Source organism: Gouania willdenowi, chromosome 8 (genome assembly GCF_900634775.1).
Source record: "Gouania willdenowi chromosome 8, fGouWil2.1, whole genome shotgun sequence".
Classification (NCBI taxonomy): Eukaryota; Metazoa; Chordata; class Actinopteri; order Blenniiformes; family Gobiesocidae; genus Gouania; species Gouania willdenowi.
This window is the reverse complement of record NC_041051.1, coordinates 21,671,282-21,690,440: the sequence shown is the minus strand read 5'-3', so window position 1 is coordinate 21,690,440 and position 19,159 is coordinate 21,671,282. Positions and strand designations below refer to the sequence as shown.

Here is a 19,159-nt window from a genome sequence, read left to right as displayed (position 1 = left end):
TTATTTTTGGGTAAAGGATTTGAATTCTTGAGGCTTGATTTACGGTAAATCTAGGAAAGATGCTTTGCACATTGTTTACACCATCTTGCCTCTTGTTAAAAGCATTGGGAAAATGAAACTTAAAAAGAAAACCCCCTTCTGTAACTTGATATGCTGAGTCATCCAAACAACCGAATGTTGTCTCTGCAGCATGACAAAGACATCTCTCATTGCATCATAGCACAGTGGTTTGGTCAAATCATGTCTACCGCCTCTTCTCTATGATAATCACCCCCTCCATAATTTCATTTTCAGTTTCCTTTCTTGAATTCTTGAGAGTTCTCCTTGTTGTAGTGGGATAAAAACTGCTCACACAAATGATCTTGACTTGAAGACTCCTGGAGAACGTTTTCTCTCTAACATTTTATATACAGGAGGGTGAAGTCTCTCAATGAAACCAAAGTTGCCATAGAAAACATGTAGTTTGAAAAAATAAAGCTCATTCTTTTTCAATAACAAAATAAAGCAACATATTTGTTTTTGTCTAGTGTGAATAAAGAAGTGGTTTCCAACCTTAATCGTGTGTGACCTCATTTTGTTATCACTCAGCGGAGACATTTTTAATAGTAATAGTTGTTATACTGCGTTACACAACTCAAAATGTTCATTCTGACAACTGATGAACTTGAAATGCAGCATTGGTCGATTTGGGAGGAACAAATTAGGTGCAAAATTAAACACACAAATCATAATATTTTAGTTCCCTTGAAGTAAAAAAAAAAAAAGAAAAAACAAAAACACGGTGGGTACTAAAAGTCCTAAATATGTAATCTGACATTTATAATAAAACTGGCCTGAGTAAAAGTGATGAGACACTCAAATTAGACAATTAAATATGCAGCAGTGGAGGCTTATTGAACTATTGAAGTATTTCTTTAATCAAATCAGTCTCCTGTCAGTGTTTGGTCTGCACAGCAGCTGACATGGAGCAGAGAAAGCAGAAGACAGAACAGTCTCAGGACATTAGAAAGGGAGACTCGAACCAATGACTAAAAGTAAAGACTGAGATCATCTCCAAGCAGCGTCATTTACAATTATTCAGAAGTTCAAGACCCACAGACTGAAGCCATAAATCCTGGATGTGACAGCAGTGGGAAAATTAATGACTACTGTCCAGGAAATAGAGAGGATAACCAAAGAGCCCAAAACATCTTCCAAAAGATTATGTGGAAAGATTTGATTACATGGCCAAATAATTTAATTAGTTGCTTTACATCGGTTTCAACTTGTGTCTGTGCTCATTGGGTGCCATGACTGTGCAAAAAATAAATACAGCTAAAAATGTATTTTGAAAAGCACAGGAGAGTCAGGGATAGTTCCTCAAAAAGCATGACACCAATCTGATATATTTAATGTAATAAAAGTCAATAATTAACTCCCGTTATTCAACGTACATAAGACAAACCAGCGTAGTCATGATGACTGCGATCGGCTGTATTTGGAAGTGTGTAATTATGAAACCAGCAGATGCGACAGTATAAGAACGGAATAAGTTACACAAAGTGTGAAAAATTGGCATTCAGACATTGTCACTATAAATACTATTTATTTATGAAGTGGTAGAGAGGAAACCATTGTTTGACATTGAATGCACAGTTCAATACAAAAGTAAAACAGCAACCATCAGCTTTGTGTGTGTGTGGGGTGGGTTATTTATTTTCTCATAATCAGACTTTTCTTTTATGAAGACAAAATAAATCACTAGCACACTAACAAACAAGTCGTCCTCAACCCAATAAGAAAAATAAATAAGCAAAGCTGCTCCTCGTAAGAAACACTAGAGGGTGTGAATGTGCAAAGGATTCACTCTTTACAAATAAACTCAACATGATGTTGGATCCCCGACCGTTAAATGAGCTACCTACTTAACAAACCACTTTCTATCTGTTAGGACGTTCTCTCTCACTGCTGGATACATATATATATTCACACCTGGGGTATTTGCTGGGATGCTCAAGTGTCTGTCAGTGATGCAAGGCAACGTGGTTTTAGGTCCCGAGGTCCAGCTGAATCATAATACACCGTCTCCTTCAAGCTGGACTGAAGTGGAATGAAGAACTGTTACTGAACCCTCTGAAAGCAGTTCAATCCTCGTGTGAATACAGTACACTTCAATGATTATGTAAATACAGTACTGTTTATACAATAGACCTGTACTTTGGTGCTCTCAATGAAGAAGAATGTAGATGCAAACAATCACATCCCGTGAGAGCCTGATTGGGAGTGAGTGTTTGTGAGACTGTCAAACATACTGCTTACTGACCATTTGGTATTTCCTCATCAACACACACTTTGATGTCCTCACATTCTGCCGTTTCCAAAGTGTTTGGCAGCAGTTCAAAGAAAAGATACAAAAACACAAAACATCTCTGCTGCGTGTGAAGAGCAGAGTTCATTTCTCGATCAGGCCGCCGTCTTTCAGCTTGAAATAGAAGAACTTCTCCAGTGTGTTGGCGCACTTGCAGTACTCGCTGTCGGGGGGGTTGTACTCACGACAGTTAGTGATGATGCGCTGCAGGTCGGCAATGAAAAGCTTCTTCGTAACGTAGTATCGGTTTTTCAGTCTGTCCGTCATCGTCTTCAAGTCTGTGCAGACAAAAGGGTTTCTTCAAAAAAATGCACTCATAAACCTCTTACTGGAGCCTCATTTGAAACGGAAAAATCATTGTCATTTACTGTATTTTCCAGCGTGTAGGATGCTATTTTTTTTTCCTTTAAAGTTAAGGGTGCGGCCAATGTGTGTGTATTTTTCAGTCAGTCATACACATTCGTCCAGTGAAAGCGGGTGTTAGGCGGTAGAATATTACTGACAGTCCACTGATCATCACGGTGAACTGAATGTTCAGAAACGAGCTTCAGACAACGTGGGGAAAGTGATGTTCTCACAGCTTTAATACCTAAGGACGGATGAGACGTGCTCCGCATGCAGGACGGTGTCCGATCGTGGAGGGAATTGAGTGGGAGCGAGTGATAGAAGTCATACATCTGTATATAATATATTTATATATAGAAAAAGATTGCTGATTGTAATAAACAATAAACAGTATAAAGTTGTTAAATCACCACGTCGGGTTTGTTCAGAAGCGATTGTGTCTGGATTGTGACTCAACAGTCCGGACTCTACGTGATCGCTCCAGAGGCGATGGTGCACGGGAGCGAACAGACGCAGCAGTGCATCAGTCTGGATGCAGTGAAAATTGGCTTCCTTTAAACTCTAGAATAGAATTTAAAATTCTGAGAAAATGTTTTGGTTTTTTTTGTCATTAAAACCTAACTTTATTATCAGTGATGAGTGCCATGAAATCACTTTGTAGTATTTGGTGCTATATAAATAAAGAAGTGGATACAAAGGGGTTTCCCACGAAGGCACAGATATGTACATTTGAAACCCACTGAAAAACATACTGTAGAATAATAGAATTACCCAGTAATCATTTTGTTGAATATAATTGTGTTGTGTGTACTGTAAAAGTGGCACTGCTCAACACAATAAAATACATAAAGAAAATTAAAAAGAAGGTCAAGAGCATTTGAAGTGTTTGAACTCCTCTGATTCTGCTGCTGCTGCTCTGGCTCTGCAAACATTAACTGCAGGCGTGCGGCACACACACTTTATGAAACAGTGTTTTTCTGACTCACAATCACAATAGCCGCTTAAATAGCCATGTGTTTTACTGTAATGTGCAGTTTTTTTGGCTGAAAACAATAACAAGAGTGTGTGGATAGCGTATACAGACACGCCTACTCATGAATATGCATGAGTAGGCCCGTTTTTAGAATTGCTCAGAAAGTGACTTTTCAGAGGCTAAAACTCCAGAAAACATGTGAGTTTGGGAAAATAAACCTCAAATACTACATCCAGTACAAAGTTAGAATGTCTGTCAGTTTTATCGCTGGGTTTAAGATTTTGTGAGGAACACAGTGCTTTTACAGTCGAGTGAGTCTTCGTTATGTTTACTGATTTCAGAGACCATTAAAAGATATTTAAACTCACCGATGGGGAAGCGAATTATTTCATAGTAATCTGGAGCTTCAGATTTCTTCACTGGTTCCATGAATGGCCAGGCGTCAGGATGGGTCTGTGAAAGAGCAGAAGAACATAATCCAAGTCAGAATCAGAATTACAATTGGGATGTATGAACCAATGGTTACCAGGTGGTCCACCACACCTTGATCTGGGCCAGGAGGTTCTTCAGCATGTTGTACAGTACATCAGGGTCCTTCACTTCCTTCCTGCACAAATAGAAGAGTGTAAAGTGCATGAACCAGATTCATCTTTTACTGACCAACTAATGCAGAATTTGGGGTATTTCACAAAACCAAGATAGACAGATTTATCCAGGCTAAGCCCGGTTGAGTTCATCGCAAAGAATTTCTTACGTTAATTTAATAATAACACATTGTTATAAAGAATAATGCTATAACACTTAACAAGATAAAAAACAAGGAAAAATATTATGGTTCATGTTCATCTCATGTTTTTGTTCATTATTAATAAACCACATTGCTCTAGTAGAATATAGATTTTACACATATATAAAGAAATATTCATATTTTTTATATAATATAATATCTAGAAACAATCTATCAAATCTCTTATAGCTCCAATGAATCACACTGCATCATTGTTTTCCTTTCTCACATAGTCTATTGTCTATGTCAGTGTTTCTCAAATGGGGGTACACAATGGCACTACAGGGGGCACTTGAGGGAGAAAGTGGAAAATTATTATTAATTTAATTATTATTTTTAGTTAAAATTATAATTAGAATTATATTGATAGAAACAATCTTGATTAGAACATGAACTAAAAATACACGGGTCAGTCTTGGTCCCACACCAGCCGGGAAATGACTGGAAATGATAAAAAACTATAAAAAATAAATATATTCAGGAATAAATACTGTTTCATTTATTTACAAAGTGAAATTCTTTAAAATGTGTGTCATCACTCATTTATCTGAGTAAAAGGGGGTTCTTAAATTTAGAAATAAGAGAAAGGAGGTACAAGTTTGAGAACCTCTGGTGTGAGTGATATCAAAATACACTGTACAGTAACTACTACTAAACTTTGTAAATGTAATTAGAGTATCCCTGTCCTTTTCTCTCTGTCACAGACTGTCGGAATAAAGGCTGTAGTTTGGGCCATTTTATTTTACACAAAAACTGCTGTAACACAATGTATTGAAGTGAACCAACTATTGAAAACATGTATTATTGTTACTGTGCTTATGTATTTACCCTTTGTCTTTGCTGCTGGGTTTCCAGCCTGTCTCTCCTGCAATAAAAAAAAAAAGAGTCGTCGTCATGATAATGATGGAGAATTTCAGAATTTTTCTATGGACTCAAAGTAAACTCACTTATGCCTGGAATGCTCTCTACTGGGATTTGCCGCACTCCCTCTTTGAAGCAGGTGAGACCTGGGTAAACTTTTCTGATCTGGCTCTGCTTCCTCTCAATCAGCTTCTTTATAATCTGTTCAGATAAAAACACAATTCATGTAACTTTAAAACAAGTGGGCAAAAGAAATGTATTTTTTGATGAGAACTTTGAGGACCTCTTTCTGCCGTTTGATGATATGAGAGAGCTCAGTGTAAGGGATCCTCGGGTTCAGCTCGCACTCCATGAGGGTCGCCCCCTCGTAGTCTTTGATGTATCCCAGGTATCGAGTCTTGGGCACTTTGATGTCTTTGGAAAAACCCTGGAAGCAACAAATTATAAAAAAAAGAGAGTGAAGATAAGGATGGGGATGTTAACTTGGTTTGCAGGTCATGTCTGCTGCTGTACCTGTTTCTTGAAGTAACCAATGGCATATTCGTCAGCGTAAGTGAGAAAATAGAGGATGTTGTGCTTGATGTGATATTCCTTCAGGTGGTTCATTAGGTGGGTACCATAACCCTAAATAGCAAAGACAAAAAAAAGACAATGTTGAAGATCCACCTTATCCACTTGTTTCATTTACTTTTCCATAACCGTAATTTATTAAAGTCCCAGTAAAGCACAAATACATTTGTATTATATCATTGACCACTGAGCTAAATTTGAAAGATGAAAAAAAAAAAAAAAATCACAAAATATATAAAATTAGGTCTCAAAATCATTAAAAAACAAGCACTTCTCTCTGCTCCATGTACTAACCCTAACCCTATAGACCCCTTAATGGCCCATGTCACGAGTAACGTGGCTGGAGGCAAAAACAGGAAACGCCGCTGGCTAAACACTGTGGAGGCTAGTAATGTTACAGCTTTGTTGTGTGTTTGGGTGCCAGAATAGGAGGAATAAATTAAAAATTAAAGTTTTATAGGAATCCAGCAGACACTAGTGCTCAGAAAAAACAAAGACAATTATGGTTTTGCCTCCAGGCTAAGCCCCGCCCAACAAAATACATCACTGTTTACAAACACTCAACGGGTCTATGGGAGAGAGCAGTGTGAAAAAAAAAATTAAAAAAATGCTCAAACGAGGTGTCAGCGAAAAGGTCTGCTCCGCTCGAGTCCGAATATGTGCATCTCTCCTGGATAAAGTCAGAACTGCGCCCACTAGAGACGAAAAACTAAATCGTGGTACAAAAAAAAAAAAAAAGTGCTCATTTCATGGAAAATGTGTCACCAACGGAAGCATTGTATTATTATCTGACCCGCCCATTAAAGTCTGAACACAGAAATTTTAAACAGTTTGTGAAGCCTAGCTACACAAATACATTATAAATGGCTGAATGGCTTTTTACATGCTTTAAGAAATACATTTATGACCTATTTAATGTGTTTAGAATAAAAAGGCTGAATTTGCGTTACACGGAGTCAAGGTCAAGATCAAAATAAAAATTTAAAGGAATGAAGATAAAGAAAAACCTAATTTGCGACGATAAACCTTTTTCTATCAGCATTGATGACATCAAAAAACATGTGCCCAACCTATTGCTTTGAAAAGATTGTGAGATACATTTTGTCTTGCTGTTCAGGGTTCGAACAGTTCTGCGGACGTGAAATCAAAAGATGCTGGCGTGCTTTCTTGACGGCTTGCAGAGGCGTCCCAAAAAGAATGAGAACAAGACCACTTTGATACTGAAAGAAGACAAGCACAGTGGACTAAACTACTGTTTGGTTCCATAGATGTATGCAGAGGGATGTGCACAGGTCTTGCAATAAACAGTCACTTGAACGGCAAGTAAATAAATAACCTTGTCACAGTTGGAGTGCCGATCAGGCTGCATTTTCTCATCCGAGTCCGACCCGTGAGTGTTTTTTCTATGTAATGTTCAGAAAATCGCCTTTGGAGCATTTTTATGTTACTCTAAAAATACAAATGACTGAGCCTTGTTGTCTACATTGATCCATGAAAGGATGACACATACAGAGGCAAAAGAGTCGATGAAGTAATCTTACTGTTTCATACATTATTATAGGTTTTCCACCTGTTGTAAATAATATGCAGCTTTGAAGCTTTCCTAAAGGCTCAGTCCATCCAGTGAGCGTAAGTTAATATTTACCTTAACTTGCTCATTGGATGTGACGGCACAGAACACGATCTCTGTGAAGCCCTGAGTGGGAAACATCCTGAAACAGATTCCTCCAATGACGCGGCCATCTTTTATAAGGGCGAGGGTTTTGTGCTTCCTGAGAAAATCAGAGGTATGAGGAGAGCAGACGTGATACAGATAGTTCCACATCACAAACAGGGACAACCACTTACGGGTCAAACACCAGGCGTGTGATGTACTCTTTGGGCATGCGAGGTAACTGATGAGAGAAGACGTTCTGCAGGCCGACCAGCCACATTAGAATCTTTTTGTTGGACTTCTGGGAGAGCGAGTTTCCGATGACATGGAACTCGATGATGCCCCTCCTCTCCTCCAGCCTGGCCGTCTCATCTCGGGCTGCGTTTGGCGTCAGCAGATTGGTCTGAAAAAGTAGACATGGGAAAAATACACTACTGACTTGAGTGAAATCTGGAAGACATTCTGTCAATTCAGAAGTTACAAAAGTGAAATGAATTGATCCTGAACTGAGCATTTCAGAATAAAAACAACTTAGTGTAATATTTGATTGATTAGTACCTTATAGGGATGTAAGGATGTATCCTAAATCGGCTAAAAATGTATGCAAATAAGAAGATTATAATGGATACAGCACAGTATGTGCTTGGATACTCTTACTGCTTAAAATAGGGGGTGCTGTGACTGTTTCAGTGCCACGGTCCCAAGAGCAGCGGCGGGAGAAAAGCTTTAATTGGGTCAAAAAATAAGAGCCAGCCTGAGCCCAACAGAACACGGCCCAAACCTGTCCGACCCAAATGAAGCCGATGTGTCTTTAAGCTGGAACCCGTTTCAACCAGACATTATTCACATCCGTGCACAGGTATGTAGGTTAGTCAGCATCCATCTATGTCTTTCTCGCACTAATAGAAACACATCACCTGATTTACTGTCCAAACCCGACCAGAGATATTCAAAATTAAGCCCAAACATGCAATGAATTCAAGCTCTATTAGTTTAAAGTCAGAGCAGGTGTGGCAGCAATTTGACTTTCTGAAGACAGAAAATTAATAAACGTTAGACAGGGTTCTCGCCGGCGGTGTTGAGCGTAGGCGCCCCCTAACGTAATTTTTCTCCCCTACGAAGCAATGGCGACCCCTACGTTCAGTTTTCAGCAACATAGGGGGCATTTTTTGTTGTTTTCTCCCTTTTTAATCTGTAGCGTCGTAATAATTGTTGCACACATGGACAAAAAAGGGATTTCCAGGTGTGCACAAGTTGTTTTAACTCTTTTTATTCTGAATTACCCAAAAACACATACATCAGCCACACCTATTTAATATAGGCTATTGGCTCGGACACTCCCGTCTTTTCCCAAGGACCCCTGCAGCCCTTTAGCTGCCCCCGATGCTGCCTGTGTGCAATGCGTCCTCTGCTTTCTAGGGCTGTAGTCAACTAAGGAAATGGTTGGTTGATCAAGACTATGGCATAACGTAGCGATTAGTCGACCCAAAAAAACAAAGAACAAACGCATGTCAAACACAGGTGTGCAGTGTGCACTGCTGCACCAGAGACAGCAGTGGATCTATTTAAATAATCCACATATCAAATATAAAGATAATCCATGTTCTTGTGCAGAACAAGAATTGATTTAACAGTGGATACTTGTTTTAAGCCCTTAATTTGTTCCCTCTCTGTTTTGATGACCGCACACTGCGCTGACAGCTTAAGCACAACACTTTTTTTTTTGCTGCACAACACGCACTCACATAGAGCTGTTGCTGGGTACAGAATCATGTTTAGGCATTAAATACATTATATTGATATATAATCCCCAACAGCCACACAAAGGAAAAACTCCTCTTAAAGATTTAGCTTTAACTGACCTCTGGTCCAAGCATAGCAGCAGGGTCTGTAATAGTCATCATGACCTCATTCACAAGCTCCATTGGAATATCTCCCATTACACGGATCCGCTTGGCATCCTCCAGGGTCAAGGCATCCGGAAGTTTACGCTTTTCACCTAAAAAAAATATACGTTACTTATTAAAAAATAAATGAAGTGCATTTAAAGCAACATGTCAAATAACTTCTTCATTGTTTTAAAGCACATTATTTTGATGTGTTTGCAAACAAAAGTTGCTTTTACTGTTTGACTGCCTTGCTTTTAAAAAAATTAAACACTTTAACAATGTATAAGGATTTCTTTTAGTGCAATTTTGCTAATACAATTTGGATAAAAAATTTCCACCCATTTAAAATGTGGATAAATCTGAATGTATAATGATCAGACCAACCAGTCTGTATTTAATAGAACAGAGATGCACTTCATCATTACCCTTACACTCTACATCACACCCTGTAGATGGTTTGTTTGCTAAATTGCTAGTCTGTTTGCATTACACACTGTAAGCAGATAAAGAGGCATAATTTCACAGAGAATGACTGTTTAGCCAAAAGTAAATCTGAACTGTTCTGGACTAAACTAAGCAAATAGTTGAAACAAAACAAAATCAGGTCCATTTGAATGTGATCAAACCTCTCTGGAGTTAAATGGTGTCATGCTGAGAAAAAAGGTGAAGCAATTTCGAAACCGAGAAGCGACTGACCTGTGATTGACTCGACGCCACCAGCATCCATGCTGCTCAGGGAGGAGCTGCTGCTCAGACACTTGGACAGAGCAGGAGAGCAGGACACCGAGGCCGGACTGATCACTGCAATCACAGGCACCAAAGAACACTACGAATTGTCAAACTCCACTGTCTCCACCATTTCTAGGGCTGTAGTCAACCAAGGAAATGGTTGGTCGACAAAGAATATGGCACATGTAGTGATTAGTCGACAAAAAAAAATACGGAGAATGAAGGGAAAAAAACGGAGAATGAATGTTTAGGTGCAGAGGAGGACGAGGAGAAAGAAAAAAAGAGACAAATATTTAGTTTTGGCGTTTTGTGGTGCCGATTTGCTTTTAAACACAGACCATTTATGATATGAACCTTAATCAAGCTTTTTAGTTTCGGCATTAAATACATTACATTGATATTTAATCCTTATCTCATAGTGCATTGCATTTTTTTTTTTCGGTATTGAAATTGATACCATTGCTGGTCGACCAATGAAAATCTTGGTCGACCACGACGGCGTCGACCAATTAGTCGACTAAACAACCAAAGTTGGCAACCCTAGTGATTTGTAGGTTATTCATTTAACTTTATACAGAATATGGCAAACCATATTCTGAACCTAGCGCAGCATGTTCGTAGTTACATAATACATTCTGCTCTTCCATACGTACACTATTCACAAGTGTATTTTTGTATTATAAAGTTTCGTGATTGTTGCGTATATTCATGTGTCACATTTTAAAGATCAGGCAACTGTACAACAATAATGGCACAAATGTGTGACAAACTGTATGTTTTTGTTCTGTAACCAGCAGACTTTAAACTAGGGATGCACCGAAATGAAGATTATTGGCCGAAACCGACAACCAAAAATGAGAAAAACAAGGCCCAAAAGAGAAAAAAAAAATAAACAAATAGTAAGCAAATTATTAGTCCCATTACTTATCTGGCTCTGAATGTGTACTAACCTCAGTAAAATTAAAAGATTACAATTGTATAAATGAATATGAATGATTCAAAGAATAAACCAATTAAAAATATGATAATAATTAGTTAGCAATGACAGTCCAACAATGCACAATATAAAATAAAATATATAACTGACTGTTATATAACTGACTGACTGTATATAATATAACTGACTGAGCTTCTGAGGAACAAATCAGCTTCTTAGCTTTATTTATTACTACGTTAAGTATGTTCTTGGGGCACACAGCTCTGTGTGCCCCACGTGTTCTTTGGTTGTGGTGTGCAATCCCATCCATGTAAGGACTTTAAACCCATTAACACATGACTTAAATCCAAAGAAACACCTTAGGACGGTATATATTTCTTCCAAATCTGAGTCATTCTTATATTATTTCTTCACCTTAGTTAGATAACAATTGGCTGCCTTTACAACATGTGACTTATTCTTTAGAGTTTAGTGCCCTAAACTGTTAACAGGTCTAATTTGATGCCTTATGAGAAGCTTCTGAGTTAGCAGTGCTGTTTTCTCTTTATATTATGCTTATTCATGAGATAAGTTTTCTTTTTATCAAATAAAGACAGTGTCGGCCTTATAGATGAATAAATCAAAGATTTGCTTGAAAGAACATGTAAAATCTCCACTGTAAACACTACGTTTATTGATATTATCAGAGAAGTTAGGCAAATTGCATTGTGGGATGTGGAATCCTATAAGCCAAGTGTTTTTACATCATTTGTACTGTGATTTACTGCGTTTGCTCGCCAAAACTCCAAACACATTTTAGGTGTTTTCACAAATTGAAAGTTGGGACAAAAAACAGTGGCTGATGTTTATTTTGGGATTTACACGGAAAGATCTGAATCCAGGCTGGAACTGAATGTTTCCCGGAGAGAGGAACAAACAGCAATGCCGGGAAAAAACTAAAAAAAAAATGGTGTCAAGTGAATCTGTGCTCCTTGTCTGACAAAGAAACAAATTTATGATTTATCGATCTATGAATCCCACACTATGTCTTTATAGGATGATTTATTATTTCTTTTTTTTATCTGTAGCCGCTTTAATTAATATGCGAGTGTAGAACTTTCTCTGAATATGACACTGGTGGCCTCTGAACCACATAATCACATATGGGGTTTCAGTGTACATTACTAATACGGCTGCACAATGAATCAAATTTTAATCGTGATCACGATTTCTGCCACCACGATTAAATTAACCTGATTGACGACGATTTTTACATTTAAAATGCGGCTCTGCTGCATATCAAACCAGGCACTTTCTTAACCCCAGTAGTCGCCAACCACCAAGGGGGCAAATGCATGATTAAGGCTCCATTAAAGATACCTTAACTCATTCATTGCCAGCCATTTTCAGAGCAGCCAACCCCATATTGTCAGATGTTTTGGATGATTTTCACTGATCTTTCAAGACCCACAGAATATTTTGTACAATGACAATCTGAAACCAGATTCTGAAAGATTAAACTCTGTTTTTTTTGTTTATAGCTTGTTTTGTTCTTCCGTAATCAGCAGTTGAATAGAGGCAGGCTTTTGATGGCAAAATTGTTATCATTTTTGCAACAGTGCTGCTTTTTTTACTGGTTTTTATTCAGAAAAAGCAACATGTTGACATGCTCTGCAGTCAGCCTGGTCTGTTTATGTTGATCATAAGCCCCGCCCCTCTCCGCATCAGCTGTGGGCTGGGATGAAGCCCGGTGGAAATGAAACATGGATCCGTCATCCACATGCCAGTCTATACCTCTCCCTCCTTGTTTTTCCTCACACAGGATGGATATCATACCTCATCCGAACACAACAGAACCAAACGGTCGGGCCGGTTTCAGACACACATGCAGGTCACATCAGCTGCGCACGCGCTTGTTGTTTGGCACACACAGCCTGTGTGACTCAGCAACAAGTTAACCTGATAATAATACTTTAACCTAACGTGGAAGTGCACGGTAGTCGAGAAAACTGGAGTGTTAGTGTTTTTTGAGATGGGGAGGGCACTCGTGTTGTCTACACAACCCCATGAGTTGATTGACATAAGTACCTATATAAAGTATATAGTTAAAGTTTCTGTCTTGACACTCGAGTCAAAAATTTCCGGACTATAAGCCGCTTCTTTTTTTCTCACGCTTTGAACCCTGTGGCTTAAACAATGACGCGGCTAAATTGTGGATTTTTCCCGGTTTTATAAGCTTCATGCCGTCACAAAATTGAGCTCCTTCACATTAGATCATAAAAAGCTGTAAATGGACCGATATGTAGACGTGGGGCAGTGAGGAGGAGACTTCATGTAGTAAAGGAAACTTATCAGTTGAAACACGGACATTTCTGTGAAACCTAATTGAGTACAGCAGCCCGCCTACCTGCCCATTATGACTGACCGAGTTATGAAGGGTATTGTCATCAGAGCGTGGCCTCAGTTAGGCTGCATCATTTGTGTAGATTGTTTTTAGAAAATTGCGAAATTATTGTAATGCCGCCAATAAAACAGTGCGCTTTATAGCCCAGAAATTATGGTATTTTTCTTGTTTAAAGCTTTTCTTTTGCACTCTAAACTAGTCATATATCATTTGTTGAGAAGTTAAATAAAAAGGCTGAAGTTTTTCCTAACATGATAAATAATCGTGATTAAAAATTTTATCCAAATAATCGTGATTACCATTTTGGCCATAACCGTAGAGCCCTAATTGCTAATAATAATATTGAAGAACAGAGGACAAATTTTTTTTTTTTTTTTTACTTAAAATCAAAAAAACAAAAAAAAAAATATCTATTACACCTCCTGAGCAGTCCGTACAGGTTATTTTTCAAGTATGCACTGGCCTCACCTGTCTGATGCCCCAGCTGTGTGCCATCAGATGCAGGCATGGTAAAATCTGCTTCCCAGATTGGTGAATTTTCACCATAGATTTCTTCTTCGAGCATGGACAAAAACCTGATAACAACACATTTAGAAAAGTATGAGACATACATACCTGTGACAGAAGTGTGTGTATGAAGGTGGTATTTGTGTAAGAACAAGAACAACACTGCTCCTACTTGGGAAAGTGTGTGAGGATAAGAGTGCGTTTCTCTGGTAGTAGTTTATCCTTCTCCACTCTGAACTTTTCCAGCAGTTGGCGACGGGTAACGGTGAAGATGGACTTGAGCAAGTTGCGGCCGAAGACTTGAGTGGTCTCATAGCGCGGCAAGCTGTCGTTACTCTGAGGGACATGGCAGTAACACAGCCACCTGGAAGTGACGAGGAAAACTAACACTATTACGCAGGCTTGTGTCGTCTGATGTTAAAACCTAACATGGAACAGTGTGTAGCTGCTATCACAGGTAACATAGGTACAAACCTGGTGTAGTCCACTTTGTAAGCTGTGCCGTCGTCTTTTTGGGTGCGCTGTCGATACTGCGTTGGAGTCTCAAGCTTCCAGTAATTTAGGCACAACAGGAACATTTTTGACAGCTCAAACATGGTCTGTCGTTCCTTAGGAGCAAGGTGGCTGAACTTGTACTGGACAAAGTTCAAAACCCCCTATGGAAAACCATCGGGAAATGTTTTAATCAGTAGACTACACCGAAAGGACAGAACAATTACACATAAAGTAGAGTAATTTATGTCGTTCAAATGGGCTGACTTCAATAAATACACCCAAATACACTTTTTTCAGCTGAAGACAAATGTATTTGGGCATGAAGTAGTGTTTTTGATTGATTTCAGTCCAACTATTTCAATTTGGCATTTTTGTTGTAAAAATGTAAGAGTGACTGCCCTCTATGGGTTGAAACTAAGCCTGGGAAATATATCAAGATTCAAGATATATCGAGTTTACCATTTTAGCAATATAGAATATTTCACGATCACCTATATTGATATATTTATATTTTATATCTTCTTTTGTATTAAAATACTTGTTTTTGGAGTTGCAGCATTCACTACTTCTCAAAACATCAAGAAAAACAGTTTGATGGATTGCTGAGTGCGTCCTAACCCAGACCTTCTCCTAATCAAACCACAACAACAGAACTCACTCACATGTGCTGTCCCTTTGAGGAACATATTGTGCAGCTGCTTGTTAATAAAAGGGTCTGTGTGGCATTTCTCATCAGGAAATTTAACCCAGAATTGTCTTTCTGCTGGTAAGACTATATTGACTTAAAAACATCCAGATTTAGCCCCAACCATAATCAAGGCATGTTTTGAATTCCCCCCTAGTGGCAGGTCAGCAAACACATTGAGATATGTTTTAATGATAGACCACTACATCAGCCGGCCAATATTATCGTCCAATGTTTGCGGTTTTTAAGTGTATCGGCATCGGCCGATGCGAGCAGCTGCGTTCGCGGCTTCGCATTATTTAATATTTGTTGAATATTTTTTACTTGTTCTTGGTCTACGTCACCTGTTTTTAATATTTTTTAGATATATTTTATTTACTTCTTGTCATTCTACCTCACCTTTGTTAATTTCAATAAATGTTCTTTTTTTTAAAAAAAAAAAAAAAAATTGAGACCTTTACCATTTGTTATCATCATTGTGTAATTTTTATGATGTAAATTGAGGGAGCAAAAGTAGTATCGGCTCAAGAAAATCGGCAGTCCGTATCAGTCATTGGCAATGGCTGATGGGGTAAAAAAAAAAAAAAAACGTTATCGGCCCTAAAAAACCCATATCGGTCAATCCCTAATTGGTTAACACTTCAAAGAGTAACTAACCCCCAGGCTTAGTGATGTCATTCTCAATCAATAGCAGAATGCAATTGTAATAATCATGTTTCAACGTTTATAGGGTATTTACTCTTACATTTTACAACAAACATGCAAAATTAAAAATATTTTGGCTAAAATGTTAAAGAGTTGGACTAGGATCAGTTACCAGCACTACTTATTACAAATTACACATGTATTCAGCTGAAAAAACATGTGGTTCAGGTATGTCGCAGTGTTTACTGTAAGAAAATGTCCATGGGATCGTCTGCCACACAGATGATCGCAGTGTGTCTGTGATAAATTTGTGATCCAATCTGAAGTAAATCCCTCAGTCCACTGCGACTCCAATGGTTTTGCTTCATGGTTACCTGCTCAATGTTGGGCTTTTCAAAAGGTGGGCTTCCGAGTGACCCCTCCACTACTGGCTGGCTCATTTGTAAGATGCATTTCCTCAAAAGCTGAGAATGAAAAACAAATTACACACCATGAGCAATTCATGCTCGACTCCTGTGCTTATGCAGGTAAAAATAGAAAACGCCTACCTTGAACAGATAGAAGTAGACCTGCTTAGTGTCTGTGTCCTCCTCTTTATGCACAGACATGAAGAGGTTCTCCACATCCACCACCATCCCCAGCAGCCTGTTTATCTCATCCTCTGACACGTTTTCTAAATGGGACACATGATCGGCTGGGGACGGACAACATGAACACATAGTGAACAAAGAGCCAAGCCTCTGAAGTGCAGTCTGTGTGTGTGTGTGTGGTAGTTGGTACCCAGAGCATGTCCACAGCTGCGGCAGGGCTCGCTCAGGCTGGCGGCTTGCTGCTGCAGATCCACACGTGGGGCTGATGGAGGGTTTGGGTTTTTCCACCCATTGCATTTGCATGTGTCACTGGCCTGAAAGAAGATGCAATGCGAGGTTGAGATGCTGTGGATGACACTCGAGGTTGGGCTAGCTGACAATACAGGGAGCCTCATTTAAACTGCTAGCCTCATTAGCTTGCTCGCTTTACAGACAGTTCATCATGGGGTTGAATATATTCGAATAGATTCATTGATATGACACAGTGCGGCTAACGCCAGTTAAAGACTAGAAGCTATGTTATGGTTAACTTTGGATAGCAGCGCTAGCTACCTTGCATGCGGAGAACACGCCAAGTTTCTCCAGCTTTTTCGCCCGTGGGAAAGCTCGCACTTGTGCTTTCTTCTGGCTTGCACGTTGTTGTTGACTAAGTCCGGGTCTAGCTGGGTCACTATTCCCTGAACCGGAGCCTGCTGTGGCCCCACTGGACCCCGCGGTAGCAGCAGTTTGGGCTTGGAGAAGCCGGGGTTGTAAGGCCTGAGCCGCCGGGTCCGACATATCCACGCTGCTCGAGCCTTCCTGCTCCTCTGTAGTGCCTGTGTGATGCCTTCACGACTGTCGGAAAGTAGAACTGTCAATAACGACCAACCTTCACTGTATTTTCTTTACATATCACAGTGGAACTTACAAATAAATAAATAAATACATGTGGTCGTTTATTATCCTGCTTGAGACCACACTGATTGCTGTATCCTATTATTATTATTATTATTATTATTATTATTATTATTATTATTAGGGGCCAAGCCCGCGGGTCCAGGGAACCGCGTATGTAAGCATACGCGGTTCCTCGGACCAGCGGTGCTAGGAACCCTACTGTTATCGTTCCGATTATTATTATTATTATTATTATTATTATTATTATTATTATTATTATTATTATTATTGTTACCTTTTATAGTTCCGTTGGTAAAAGTGTTGCTGCAGGCTAAACCGTGCAAGATAGGGTGGTGCCCTTTGGAAGGTGGGTCCAAAACCCCCAGGGGACCTTGGACGCAAAAATTCACATATATCCGCCAGCAGGTGGCGCTATAACCAAGGTCAATGCGTTTTGGCCTACAACTCCCAGACTGTATGTCGCACATTCAAAAACTTCATATGGACAGATTCCCTGAGTAGCACTGAATCACCTGGGCTAGGCCACGCCCATTTCCGTCTAAACTTTTGTCGGAGCAAAATCGCAAAAACTGGAAAACCTACTTTTTAGAATTACTCCTTGGGATTTTGTCCAATCAGCGTGAAACTTGGCACACTTTTTACTTTTTGGGGACATGAAAATACAGGCTATACTTTTTGTCATCAGAATATGTGTTAAACTAAATCTACAGAATACACAAACATTTACACAAATTATAAAGTACAATTGAATATGCCACAAAACTTAGAAATATACAAAACTTTACTCAATGAAAAATGTTTTGGTGTGAATGTGTAGCTACAAGTCCACAGCACTATGAACTACATGGCCAGTATAAAAGCATCAGAATTGAAAAATAATGTAAAAACTGTTTATTTTAATTGAGGGGAATAATATTTCAATTGTTAAAATCGTCAATGTGTTTTTAAGCAGCATGACTTGTATTTTAAAGTAAAATAAGGTTACTATACTGTAATATTTATTTAATTTGTGTTTACAATGGGATTTTTTGGGGGGGGGACACGACCCCTGCATCCCCCACCATGATTTGCGCCCCTGCCCCCATTTGTCCATCTACAACATTTTGCTCAGAATACTGTGAAAAAACAACAACAGAGCACAATGATGGAATGAAAGTGGAATTAAAACTCTTGGAGCTAACAGAATTTAAACACAAATTTGACATAAATTGTTCATTGAGAGATTACTAAAAAAAAGTGTGCATTGCAAAACCAACTCCCTTATGTTGGAATTCTGAGGAAAAAAATCTGAATTCTAAATTTAAAATCAGAAAAATATCAGATTTTTTACCTTAAAGTCAGACTTCTCACTTTAAAGTTGGAATTCTGAGAAAAATGGCAGATTTCTTAATTTAAAGTCAGAATTCTTGAGGAAAAAAGTTATTATACTATGATTTTCATGGTCTGACCCAACTTAATAACTCAGTTCAACGCAACAATTCTTTTTATAAACATTTTGTTTATTCATTTGTTCTTTCATCTTTTTTTAATAAAAGCTTCTTCCTGCATTCAAAGGAGAAAAGAATGGAAAGAGAGGAGAGAGGAACATTTTAAATCATCATGGGGGGATAGAGATTAAGAGTCAAACTTGAGGTTTATTTTGTTCTAATGTTTGGTTTTCCTGGTAAACCACTGGCGGATTCTTTTCCGTAGTGGTTTCTTTTTAGCGTGTCTGGACCGCTCTTCTTCTAATTCCACATCTTTGGCTTTCAGTTGGTTCTGTGCTTCTACCAGGGCGTTCTCCAGCAGGGTCACCTTTTCTTTCACCTGCTCCTCCAGACTGCAGTAGGCCTGCTCCTTTGACTTCACCACTTCTAACATCTTGG

At 38.8% G+C, this 19,159-nt stretch overlaps 1 protein-coding gene across 1 annotated transcript; it reads right to left on the bottom strand.

Annotated features, from left to right (window-relative positions):
* Positions 1 to 1,568: 1,568 nt before the first annotated feature.
* kat2a (K(lysine) acetyltransferase 2A) lies at positions 1,569 to 17,174 on the bottom strand. Its single transcript, XM_028455719.1, has 18 exons — positions 16,950 to 17,174; positions 16,588 to 16,711; positions 16,356 to 16,501; positions 16,182 to 16,271; positions 14,457 to 14,638; positions 14,155 to 14,346; positions 13,944 to 14,050; positions 10,123 to 10,227; positions 9,400 to 9,536; positions 7,732 to 7,940; positions 7,529 to 7,655; positions 5,827 to 5,937; positions 5,597 to 5,740; positions 5,400 to 5,514; positions 5,281 to 5,317; positions 4,209 to 4,272; positions 4,034 to 4,118; positions 1,569 to 2,625 (listed from the first exon to the last, which is right to left on the bottom strand). The coding sequence occupies exons 1-18, from the start codon at positions 17,172 to 17,174 to the stop codon at positions 2,432 to 2,434; spliced, it is 2,394 nt and encodes a 797-aa protein (XP_028311520.1). The 3' UTR covers positions 1,569 to 2,431.
* Positions 17,175 to 19,159: the final 1,985 nt, after the last annotated feature.